Source organism: Nelumbo lutea, chromosome 4, assembly GCF_056320005.1.
Source record: "Nelumbo lutea isolate HS-2025 chromosome 4, American lotus-T2T, whole genome shotgun sequence".
Taxonomy (NCBI): Eukaryota; Viridiplantae; Streptophyta; class Magnoliopsida; order Proteales; family Nelumbonaceae; genus Nelumbo; species Nelumbo lutea.
The window spans coordinates 84,034,583-84,048,026 of NC_142687.1; the positions used below are offsets into that span (position 1 = coordinate 84,034,583).

The 13,444-nt window shown below is 38.5% G+C and overlaps 1 protein-coding gene across 4 annotated transcripts in view; it reads right to left on the reverse strand.

The window, feature by feature from the left end:
- The window catches only part of LOC148861423 (phospholipase D zeta 1-like), a 175,006-nt gene that overhangs the window by 7,613 nt on the left and 153,949 nt on the right, over positions 1 to 13,444 (reverse strand). For 2 of the 4 annotated variants that reach the window (XR_016112471.1, XR_016112470.1), the window contains 6 exons: positions 11,785 to 11,931; positions 11,507 to 11,704; positions 11,296 to 11,397; positions 10,976 to 11,107; positions 10,469 to 10,534; positions 7,556 to 7,661 (listed from right to left, as the gene is read on the reverse strand). Coding sequence is in view for 2 of the 4 variants with exons in the window: in XM_088982775.1 (XP_088838901.1) it covers positions 10,469 to 10,534; positions 10,976 to 11,107; positions 11,296 to 11,397; positions 11,507 to 11,704; positions 11,785 to 11,931 (645 nt within the window). In the remaining 2 variants the exon portion in view is untranslated. The remainder of the gene's footprint in view (positions 1 to 7,555; positions 7,662 to 10,468; positions 10,535 to 10,975; positions 11,108 to 11,295; positions 11,398 to 11,506; positions 11,705 to 11,784; positions 11,932 to 13,444) is intronic. The other 2 variants (XM_088982775.1, XM_088982774.1) reach the window with 1 other exon arrangement.

Genomic DNA, 13,444 nt, shown 5'->3' on the forward strand with positions numbered 1-13,444 from the left:
GATCTAGTACGCATTTCCTTTGGGAAATAAAGTTACCCTTTTGAGAGCGAGCGACTTCAATTCCTAGGAAATAACGTAAGGGTCCTAGATCATTCACCTCAAATTGGGTGGCTAATAATTTCTTCAGCTTCTGTATTTCAGCCTTTTAGTCTCCTATGACCATTATGTCATCAACATATACAATTAAAGTTGCAATTTTCCCTTCACCTTTCTTCACAAACAGAGTATGATCTAATTGGCATTGTTTGAACCCCACCCGATGAATGGCTAAGTGAAACTTACTAAATCAGGCCTGAGGTGATTGTTTCAACCCATATAATGTTTTTTTTTTAACCTGCACACCTTCTGCTCACTGCCTTTGGCACAAAAACTTGGAGGTTGAGTCATGTACACCTCATCCTCTAGGTCACCATTCAAAAATGCATTCTTAATGTTCAACTGGTGAAGTTCTCAATCAAGATTAGCTGCCAATGAAAGAAGGATCCTGATAGAATTCATCTTGGCTACTGGAGCAAAGGTCTTTGCACAGTCTACTCCATATACCTGTATAAACCCTTTTGCCACAAATTTGGATTTGTACCTTTCTACAGTACCATCAGTCCTATGCTTTACTGTGGACACCCACTTGCATCCCACTAGTTCCTTCCTTTTAGGAAGATCCACCAACTCCCAGGTGCCATTTTTTGTGCAATGCATTAATTTCTTCCTTCATTGCATCTATCCATTCAAGTTTGGATAAATCTTTTATCACATTCTTAGGAACAGAAACACTGTCAATGAAGAAAAGGAACACATGATATGAAGGTGAAATATGATCATAGGACACGAAGTGAGAGATAAGATGATTAGTAGTATAAGATCTAACACCCTTTCTCTTAGCAATAGGAACATCAAGATCATTAATAGCAAGGGGATCAATATCAAGAGGTATAGGCATATTAGTGGGAACAAGTGTACCTAGATGATGATGAGGATCTGCCTTTGGAGAGTTTGATGATGTTGGTTGCATAGTTTTAGGTTCCACGACTCTTGAACTCCGCTAGCTCTTATTGTGGTGAAGAAAGACATAAAATGGAGGATGATCAAAAAGAGGAGGTAATTGTGCCTGGGTGTGTTTCTCCTCAACCCTATTCTCCCCCTGAGGAGAAACCGAAAAAAAAAGTTGACTCTCAAAGAAGGATACATCCATGGAGACATAGTACTTGCGTGAAGCTGGGTCATAGCAACGGTAACCCTTTTAAGATAAGGGGTAACCAAGGAAAACATAGGAAACGGCACGAGGATTGATCTTACATAAGAAAAAAAAACCTTTTGAAATGAAAGGACTATTCAAAATATTGCAGAGAATTGATTGAGAATAACAGAAATCAGGTTTCAAGAAGAGAGAAGAGGAAGAAGAAGGTGGTGGCAATAAGGGTTCAGAGAGAGATTTCAAACATAATCTCCTCTTACACCCCTAATCCTATTTCATTAACTTAAATTTTAGTAATTTATAAAGATGCCCTTAATTGGGCAGATAATTAAAACATAACATAAGAGAAAAAAAGTCTCAAGTTGAGGCCTATAACAGCAATGAACATAAAGAGATAAAATAAGACAAATAGTCTATGGGCCATTCGGCCCATCTTCTCTATAGTCCCCCTCAAGCTGAGCATAGACGTTAATCATGCCAAGTTTTCCAATATCATGCTGAAGTTTAGCCTTGGGGATGCCCTTGGTGAGGAAATCAGCTAACTGTCCTTCAGAAGTGATGAAAGGTAGACAAACTTCTCTAGAAGCCACTCTTTCTCGAATGAAGTGTCTATCAACTTCAATATGTTTGGTTCTGTCATGTTGCATTGGATTGTGAGCAATGTTGATGGCAACCTGATTATCACAGTATAACATCAATGGCTTATCATGCTCAATACCCAGTTCCTCCATCAAGGATCGAAGCCACAACAGTTCAAAAACTCCATGAGCCATGGCTCTGTGTTAAGCTTCGGCTGAAGATCTGGTAACAATTGATTGCTTTTTGCTTCTCCAAGAAACAATATTGCATGCCACCAAGCTACAGTACCCAGAGGTAGATCTTTTGTCATTGATATTTCTAGCCCAATCAACATCTATGTAGGTTTCAAGTTTCATACGACCATGCTTAGCAAATAGAATTCCCTTTCCATGAGAACACTTCAAATAACACAGAATTCGTTCTACCACTGCCATGTGAGTGTCCTTGGGAGGATGTATGAACTGACTAATTCAACTGATAGCATATGCAATGTCTGGCCGAGTCATGGATAGATAGAGTAGTTTCCCAAGTAGCCTCTAGAAGGCTCCCTTATTTTTCAACAACTCCATATGAGGCAGAAAGTTTATGACTCATATCAATAGGAATAGCAATTGGTCTAGCACCCATCTTCCTTGTTTCAGAGAGCAAGTCAAGTACATACTTTCTTTGAGAGATAAGGATCCCATCCTTAGATCGAGCAACTTCTATGCCAAGAAAGTATCTCAATTCCCCTAGATCTTTGATCTCAAACTTTGCATGAAGGAAAGATTTAAGATCATTAATCTCTGATACATCACTACCAGTCACAACAATATCATCAACATACACAATCAAATATACTGTCAAAGATCCTCTCCTCTTCACAAAGAGGGTATGATCAGACTAAGTCTGTACATAGCCAAAGTTAACAAGGGCAGCCCTAAACCTTTCAAACCATGCCCTAGGGGACTGTTTAAGTCCATAAAGAGATTTCTTTAGCTTGTAGACTTTCCCTTCCATATCTGCTTCATACATCCCTGGAGGAAGAGATATATAGACCTCCTCATGTAATTCTCCATTCAGAAATGCATTATTTACATCCAACCGGTAAAGTGGCCAATCTGAGTGTGCAGCTAGAGATAGAAAAACTCTCATAGAAGTCATCTTTGCAACAAGAGCAAAGGTCTCCAGATAGTCAATCCCATATGTTTGTGTATAACCTTTTACAACCAGCCTAGCCTTGTACCTTTCAATGGTGCCATCAACATGATATTTGATGGTAAAAACCCACTTACAGCCTACTGGTTCCTTCTCTTTAGGTAAATCAACCACTTGCCAAGTGTCATTCTTATGCAAGGCATCAATTTTTGTTCTCATAACATCCCTCCATTATGGAATAGTAAGAGCTTCTGACACAGACCTAGGTATTGGGTTAGAAGCAATAGAAGAAAGATAGCCAAGTATGAAGGAGAGAACAGACTATAAGAAAGGTGTTTGGAAATGTAATGTGCAATACACTTCCTTTTACCTTTCCAGATAACAATAGGGATATCAAGGTCTAGGAAGGATGGCTCCAAAGGGGCTGTATCAATATCTGTTGTCTCTACTGTGATTGGAAGTGCAGGAGGCTCATGTGGTGTAGGGGAAACAATTTGCTTACTTCTGGTTCTTTGACGTTGGTACAACCTAGGATTAAAAATAGGACGATGAGGTAATGGAGGAGGGATAGGAACACAGGAATGAGAATGAGATGATTGATCCTCCCTTGACTCAATTGAAGGAGGAAGAGAATCAAAAGAAGACTCAACTGGGACAGGAAGGGGGAGAACAAACAACTGTGACAAATTCTCCCCCTTTGGATAATGCCTCTCTTGAGAAGAATCATAAAAAGAAGAAAGCTCATCAAAGGTGACATCCATTGAGACATATTGAGTTCCAGTCTTTGGATCAAAACAACAATAACCCTTTTGTGTGAGGGAATAACCAAGGAAAATGCACTTGTGGGCTTTTGATTCAAATTTATGTCTCTGGACACTTGGAATATGTACATAACAAGTGCAGCCAAAGACACAAAGTGGAATAGGAAAAAGGTCCTTGCCCGGATGAAGATTGAAAGAAGACTTAAACCCCAACACCCTGGATGTCATACGGTTGATTTGGTAGGTTGCAGTGAGAACCACATCACCCCAAAATCTTGTAGGGAAATGTGAGGCAAACATGATACTTCTTGCAACTTCAACAATATGCCGATTTTTTCTTTCAGCAACTCTATTCTATTCTGGGGTCCTAACATAGGAGCTTTGGTGAATAACCCCCAAATTAGCGAGATAATATGTTAGGTTTTTCTCAAAATATTCTTTTGCATTGTCTAAAAATTCTAATTCTGGTATCAAACTGGGTTAGAACAAATTCATGGAATTGCCTCACAAGTCTGGGAACTTCATCACAAGACTTCATAAAAAATATCCAAGTATATCGTAAAAAATCATTAATGAACAAGATAAAATATTTGTAGCTACCCATAGAAGTTAAGTGGTAAGGCCCCCACACATCAGAGTGCACAATATGGAATGGAGAAGAAGATCTTTTATAAATCAAAGGATAACTGCTTCTACAATGTTTTGACAATTCACAAGACTCACAATGAAGACTGAACAAATTAATTCTCTTAAATAGTTTTGGGAATAAATAACTTAATGCAGAAAAAGAAAGATGACCCAAACGAAAATGACATAACATGACACAACTGACAGACTCTGAAGATGTAGATCCAAAGGCAGCTTTTCCAAGTTGTCCATGGCCCTGTCTAGGAGTGTCTAGCAGATATATTCCATTTGCCTCATGGCCACTCCCAATCATTTTCTAAAACTCTAGATCTTGAAAAACACAGTAGGAAGTAAAAAAAGTTACACAACAGTTCAAAGACTTAGTTAGGCTACTTACAGATAACAAATTTGTATTTAGTTTGGGTACATGAAGAGTAGAAGGAAGTACCAAAGAGTTTGTAGCCTTGATGGCTCCCTTGCCAGAGATAGGAGCAAGAGAGCCATCGGCTAGGGTGATTTTGTCACGGCCAGGGAGTAAACCATAAGAAACAAACAAGGTGGAAAGGTTGGTCATATGATAAGAAGCACCAGAATCAATAATCAAAGGGATCCTACGATTACCTGAGATAGTTGCATGATCGGCAAAAGCCCATATACATGAATGAGCAAATGCAAAAGAGGTTGAATTTCTTAGAGGGTTGGAAGAAGAGCCACACCCTCTAGGTGATTGATCATCCTTCCAAACTTCTCATACTCTGCCTTCATAGTTGCTAATTGCTTGCTCACTAGCAGTCTTCTCTTCAGTTAGACATTTGTCACTATCTAGACCAGCAGTAATATTGGCACTCCTTGCCTTCATATTATCAGACTTCTTTTGAAAATGAAGGGGAAGAAGCTCAAGATGCAATTTTCAACACTTGTCTTTTCTGTGTTTTGGTTTCTTACAATACTCACAAATAATTTCTTTCTTCCCTGAGCCAATTGGATTTCTTGTAATTCCCTTAGGTTTCACTCTCATATTAGCAAAGTGATCATTTAGACTAGCTCCTTGAACCTGGACTAGTCTCTTGCTTTCTTCACTGCTTACCAAGGCATAGGCTTGAGACAATGAAACACTATCCTTGGATAAGATATTCGGTTTTGTGATGTCATATTCTAGATTTAGTCCTATCAAAAACTTAAACACCCTGTTTCTCTCAACAAGTTTCCTATAGCTCTTGGTATCATTAGTGCTTTCCCAGGTTACAGTTTCCATCAAACCAATTTCTTGCCATAGATATTTCAGTATTGAGAAATAAACAGCCAAATGTTTCTCCCCTTGTCTTAAATTTTTCATATCACTCTTCAGCTTGTATGCTTTGGTTACATTTAATTTCTGGGAATAGGTTTCAACAACACTATCCCCTATTTCCTTTGCTGAATTCATCCACAAATAGTGTTGACTAATTTGAAGTTTCATTGAGTTCACTAACCATCCGATTACAGTATAATTTTCTTGCATCCATTTTTCATAGGATGGATCATCTTCCTAGGGAGCCTTTTTGCTCTTGGAGAAATAACCCCATTTGCCTCTATTGCAGATATGAATTTTTACTAGTTGTGACCAAGCCAGATAATTAGTTCCATCTAGTTTGACTGTGGTCACAACCAGTAAAGAGCCAACAGAGGCTCTCGAAACCTGTCCGGATTCAGCAACATGCTTGTTTTCAACTTCTGAAGGGTGGTCCATCTTCTTAAAATACTTCAAAAATAACTTCTAATAATTTCGAATAACAATCAATGAAGATAGAAGAAAAACTGTGTTGTGAATCAACCTCTATGCAGCCATACCTGCTAATTGCGTCACACCCAAAACCCGAGAGAAACAGAGAAAACTCATCCGCACCTTGTAGACTTTACAGAACACCAATCAACTTGAAACAATCTTCAAGATGAAGATCAAGAAGTCTTTCAATCATTGAGCTCCCAGGTCAAACTCCCTGTGGGGCCCACAATTAGATTTCTCCAAAAAATTAGGGTTTCGGGCAACGCACTTGAAACTGTTGGGAGGATGACAAAGACGTTCTTCTTCTCTCCAAAAACCACTAACAACTAGGCTGAAACATGTTTCTTCAACTATTCATCCGATTTAGTTCTCCATACACACCGTGTATGGGGAAAAAAAGAGAAAAAGAGAAGAAGAGCCTACTCTAATACCAAGAAGAAAAACAGCCATTTGAAATGTAAGGACTGTTCAAGATATTGCAAAGAATAGCAAGAATCAAGTTTCGAGAAGAGAGAAGAGGAAGAAGGTGGCGACAATAAGGGCTCAGAGAGATTTCGAACATAATCTCCTCTTACACCCCTAATCATATTTCATTAACTTAAATTTTAGTAATTTACAAAGAGGCCCTTAGTTGGGCAGATAATTAAAACATAACATAAGAGAAAAAAAAGGCCCAAGTTGAGGCCCATTACAACAAAGAACATAAAGAGATAAAATAAGACAAACAGTCTATGGGCCATTCGGCCCATCTTCACTACACTTACCACGAGTAAGGGACAAGTCATGAACAAAGCAATGACACCCAAAGACATGCATTGTAATAAGGGAGCCTTAGGAAACAACAGTTGATGTAGGGCCTTATACTCTAGTAATCAAGATGGTATACGGTTGATGATATATGAAACACACATAACAACATCCATCCAAAAGAGTTTTGGAACATTCATATGGAGTAATGAACCATGAGCTACTTCGAGGAGATGACAATTTTTTTTCAGCGACACCGTTTTGTTGGGATGTCCTAGCACAAGAGCTCCGATGAAGAGATCCACACGAAGCAAAGAACTCCGTGAGACCACCATGAAAGTACTCCTTTGTATTGTTTGACTGGAAAATATGAATCTCAGTTTGGAATTGAGTAAAAATCATGTGTTGAAAATCTCTCACAATCTTTGGCACTTCATCTCTAGCTCGCATAGGATAAACCCAAGTATATCTAGAGTAGTCAACAATCAAAGTAATGAAATACTTATATCCAGTCTCAGAAGATAGAGTAACAAGGCCCCAAACATCAGAATAGACAATATGAAACGGAAATTCAGATCTTTTATTTCTTAAAAGGAAAAGAACTTCTAAAATGTTTGCTCAATTGACATGTCTGACATTGTAACTCACTAGCTGACAAAGACTTAAATAACTCCAAAAACATAAATTTTAATGACTCAAAAGAAAGATGACCAAGATGACTATGCCATAAGTAGGTGTGACTCTCACTAGATGAACTTCAAGATTCTATAGCTACAAGACCAGCTTTATTCTCCAACACGTAGAGACCATCCACCATGCTTCCTTTACCAATTGTCTTCCCTGAGGCCAAATCCTGAAACACACCGGAAGAAGGAAAGAAGGTAATTGAACAATTCAAGGAGTGAGTAATACTGCTAATAGAAAGTAAATTGATAGGTAATTTAGGAACATGCAACACATTAGAGAGGGTAAGACCAAGTGAAATAGATATAGTTCCTTGGCTGGCTATGGTGGAGAATGATCCATTAGTCAGTCTCACCTTATCTCTCTTAGAGAGGAGGTTGTATGCCTGAAAAAAAGTTGACTTACCAGTCATGTGGTTTGAGGCTCCAGAGTCAATTATCCAAGGGGAATTAGAAGTATGAGATGACACATGGAAAGTAGTGGCGGTGTTACCTGATGTAGATGCAAAGGAGGTAGGAGTAGGGCCAGAATCCATATGGTGAAGTGTCCTACCATATAATTCCAAATGATCACGAAAGGGGTTGATAATCTCTTCCTTGGGGTCAGAACTAGGGGCCCGCCCCTGAGGTATCATGGGACTAGTCTCTTGAGATGCCACATTTGCTGAGTTATATTTTTTTGATTCTACTGGGTTGGGTAGGTGGGCTTCCCCTCAAGATGTGGCAGGACTCTTCAACCAAGACTTCTTGAGCCAACCAAAGAAAAGAGGAAAGGTTATGTGGAAAGCTACGAAGGTAGATATTTGTTGGGTGATTTAGGAAGAAAGGAATAACAGAATATTCTTGGAGAAGAGTAGAACAATGGAGGAGGTGATAAACACCATAAAAGTTAAAGTAGCTCATTGGGTAAAATCCTTGCATATCTTCCAAGACTTCTCAGTCACAGACATTCTACGATCTTGGACAGAAGTAGCACAACCCTTAAGAGTGAAAGAGAAAGTAAGGATGGAATGAAAACCTCCAGAAGGCAATAGGATTAAACTGAATTTTGATGGAATCTCTCTTGGAAATCCGGGACTGTCAGGTATTGGAGGAGTAATCAGATATTCTGAAAGGAGAATATTAGCCTTGTTCTCTGGACCAATTGGAATTGGCAACTCTCGAAAATCTGAGTTAATGGCTTTGGTACAAGGGCTGAAGATAGCTAAACAGCTAGGACTTAGGAATATTGAGGTTGAAGGGGATTCCTAGGTGATCATCTCTTGGGCTGCAAACAATAGAAGTACTCCGTTGACTTTCAAACAAGTGATAAGGGAAGTGGAAAAGGTTACAAAGGAGGTAGAGGCTGAATTCAAATGGGTTAGAAGGAGTGCAAATGGGCTAGCTAATTATGATGCCAAACAAGGGGCTGAGGCAGCAATTGTTTTGGGCTGCAATGTAAAGTGGGACAGAAATATGTACTAGTGTGGGAGCATTAATCCTGTACACGAGCTGTAAAACTTTAATTTAACCCCAAATTTAAATAAAGTTCTCTTTTGCTGATAAAAAAAAAAAAAAGAATGGGTAGGCATATGGTACACTTCCTCATTATTTGGGGCTGAGGACCATTACTTGGGCTATGGTTTCAACCAGGTTTCCATGGGTTCCATTCTAGAAATGTGATTTTAATGAAGCTTTAATTCTGATGGCCTACCCTAGGACCAGTCCATAGGTAATTTTAGCAATATGAAGGAATGCTCTTGAGTGACCATGGACCAAGAAGTGGTACCATTATGGGGCTGTGGAAACCCAAAGGGTAGTCAAACATGCTTAAGGGTGAGATTGAGGATAAAGCATGAATCATAGCCAACATCCAGTTATGGTAAATGAAACTTTTCATGTGGACTTGCTCCATGGAACCACTTCTATGGGGAAACTCTGTACTTCGTTGCTTTACTTTGTGATTGTTACATACAATGTTTTAAAATGCGGAGGCGTTCCACTACCTAGAGGTGTGAGGCATAGTTCATAATGTAAGAGGCATAAGCCTCCTGAACACAAGGAGGCGTAAGCCTCCTTAAGAGGAGGGGGATGAGGAGGAAGGAGGAAGAGGAAGGGGGGTCTTGGAAAGTGACTTCCAGAGGCGTACACCTCTAGAACGCCTCATGAAAAAAGTGTATGAGGCATAAACGGCGTACACCTCAGAGGTGTCAACGCCTCTCTCAGACACCTCAGGGTGTTTTGGAGGCGCCTTGCTTGGAGGTGTGCCTCCCACGCCTTTGAAAACATTGGTCACACATCCTATCACTCCTATCTTGTTTATCTTTCTATTAATAAATGTTTCAATATTGATTGCAGAAAAAAATAAAAAAATCTCCAAATTTAAAGTAACTGACCTTAAATTTTTAGTAAGGGTAGGTGATTCCCTTAGGGCTGAGATTCTTGTGGTTCTGGAAGGAATACGAAGGGCAAAGAAATAAGGAAACTCGTGGTTGAAGGTGACTCGCAGGTGGTAGTAGGATGACTGCAAGAGGATAAGGCGGGGTTGTGGAACTTTAACAATGAAAAGAAAAACTACAAGTGGCTGACAAAGGATATGGAAGTGAAGTACAGTTGGGTGAAGAGATCTGCTAACTCTTTTGCTGACGCGTTAGCTAAGCAAGGGGTGGCTTGGGATTCTTTATTTTGGGCTATGTTGTAATTTCTCTTTATTGCTTTTATGGGGGCTCTTGCCCAACAGGGGGAGTTAAGAAATTTTATCTCCCCTTCCTTGTAATTAATTTTGTTTCTTAATGGAAAGTTGCTGTTATTGATAAAAAAAATCAAAATCTCAGGAAATTATGACAACCATACTCAAGAGTCTACTTGATGTAAAGAAAAAGCAGCATCTAAAAGACATATGACCTCTCAAAATCTACAGTTTTTAATTGTTTTTTTAACCAAAATCCCAGGGCATGCTACATAGAGATATTTACCCAAAACTGGACGCACAACTCACCTTTGCAGTTGCCATCCAAATGTTTTTGTAGGTTTCATCAACAACAGGATCATGGATTTGACTGATCTGAAATAATTAATAACAAGTATTACTGAAAAAGGAAAATGCATAATATTTTTAAGAACTTCAATAGCAATGGAAAGAAACCCACAGTGCAGTTAAGAAGAGAATAAACCCTTTCAGAGCAATATTCAGTGGCAGTGATGAATGCTATATAACTTCAGTTTGCAGGAGTTGTATTGGGAACTGATATGCCAGACTATATGTACTTTTTGTAATATGACATACTGGGAAGTTCAATTGCTGAGCAAGTTCTGCTCTTAGTTAGTTTTTTTCTCTTTTTTCCTTTTCATTGGATACTCAAGGAGCTTGCACTTATCACACTCACTTTTTCTTTAATACAAAATTTCAAATATACTCAATTGTTGCTAACCAAAAAGAAATGCAGAAATAAGTGCATTACTGTAAAAAAATTACAGAAATACCAAATCATTCATGAGTACAAACCTGTCCTGCATGAAGACCAAGATGTTCAGACCATAATGAGAGGCGAAGACTGAAGGCGAACTTTCCAGCTTTCCAGGGTTTTCCATCCATGGAAGTATCTAAAAATTCTTTATCTTCAATAAGTACACCAATCTGAAACAGTAGTATTCACGTTAGAGAAATTAGAAATGGAAATTTTCCAGTACATATATCGATTGCCTAACTTGGGCTGAAATAACAGGTTGCGAATCAAACTGAACATGTTCAACCTGTCATAGTCTCATAGATGTAGAGAGGGCAAATATAACCCAGGAAAAGCCCTAAGACACAAGTCAATGTACCTCAGAATCTCTTGATCCAATTAAACTTCTATCATTTATATTAGCTGATCCAATCAAGGCCACACGGTCATCGATTATCATCAGCTTGCTGTGCACATATACCTGCAGAAACAGTAAAAGAATTACTCACTGGAAAAAAAAAAGTAGTAAATCTGATGCAAACAGATATGCATATAAATAGAAGAGGCACTTCCAATGGAAGGCACTTCACCTGACTGGTAGCCACAGGACCGCCATCAAAAAGTTTACCATAAGATCTTAGACCATAGAAAGAAATATAATCACATGTTTTTGGACCAAGGAGGTCATAAAGATAATGCAATATTGAATGTTGCCCTCTGCAAATGGTTCGAAATTGCCAATGCATTATAGCTCTTACAGATGCTGCACCGCTATCATCCACACCACCCTACCAAATTTCAACTTCAAGATAGAGTAAGAGACAAAAAGTATGTTTAATTTGATTATTAGGTGGCAAAGAATTAGTACCTGAAATCCAGGTAAGAGTGGTATGACAACAATAACCCTGAAACACTTTTGTTCTTTGTATGCTCGCATAATACGTCTATATAATGCTTCCAAAACACGATTACGTATTATCTCATCTCCAGAAAGACCTGATATGAAGAACTGGTTCTGCAAACAAATTCCCAAGAATGTAGCAACTCATCATTAATATGAATTGTAAAATAGAGGAAAGATATTCAGTGTTCAGTCATTTATTGCTAAGGAACAACTTTCAACAATTTGATTATGAGATTGTAACCTAGAGCCACAGCTATTGAATAAAACATCTTGATTATAAATAAACAAATTACCATGCTTTATTGCTCGTCAATGTAAATGACCATCATAATACCCCAAAATATAAGCTTTGATTAGTTGATTTGAATAAAAAATAAACTTGTTAATATAAAAGTTCTCCCATTGTCAACTTTACATGACAGAATATGCGTAACTCATGGATGACTCGGCCATTTAATCCCTAACTGAAATAAGAAAGACTTTCAAAGAAGAGAAATTTGTTTAGGTATTTCTCCTTTTTTATCTGTCTTTAAGAAGCTCTTGTTAGTTGTTATCGCCAATAATTTATGTATGGTACAAGACTACAAGTCAACATTGATGATAGGTCTTATCTGAGCATGTCTCTCATCTTGCCAATTGGATGACCTTTATTGAAGAATAGGAATTTAGCAAAAAAGAATTGGTTCTTTTTGAGCTGGAAATTACTAGTGCATCATCATCTAAACCCTCTAATAAATAGAAGTAAATCAGTCCTCTAAAACTGATATAAACTTGGTTAAAAATAGAGAGAAAAGTAGAAGAAAGGTAGAAGACAGCAGTACAAAGGAAGAAGATGGAGAAAAGAAGAGGAAGAAGAGTTCGATAATCTCCTCTCTCCCCTCTCTAATCCTTTTGTTAATCTTCATTAACTATGTTAATTACAAGTATGCCCTTAAGTGGGCGGCCAGATAAGCAAGAACTTAAAGTAAGCTTACAAAAAGAAGTAACAGGCCCACAAAGACAGGCCCATTAACAAAACAAATAGATACCACATTACAAAGAATAAAAGGATAGATACTAGGGCCCATTCGGCCCAGTCTCTCTACACCCCCTCAAGCTGAGCAAAGATGTTGATCATGCCCAGCTTGCTTATATAGTGTGTCAACTTCCCTCTTGGAACTCCCTTGGTCAAAACATCAACCAACTGCTCTTTTGATGCAATAAATGGCAAGCAAACTTCCCCTGAAGCAACTCTTTCCCGTATAAAATGCCTATCAACCTCAATGTGCTTAGTTCTGTCATGTTGAACAGGATTGTGAGCAATGTTGATAACTGCCTGGTTGTCACAATAGAGCATCATTGGCTTTTCATAGAAAACTCCCAATTCTTCTAAAAGTGATCGCAGCCACAACAATTTTGACACACCATGTGCCATTGCCCTGTACTCTGCTTCAGCAGAGGATCTAACAACTACAGACTATTTCTTACTCCTCCATGAGACAATGTTCCCTGCCACCAAACCACAATATCCCGAGCTGGATCTCCTACCTTTCACTGGAGTACCTTTCAAGTAACACAACTTTCTGCAACAACTAAATGTGTATCTTTGGGAGAATGCATAAACTGACTAATAACACTCACTGCA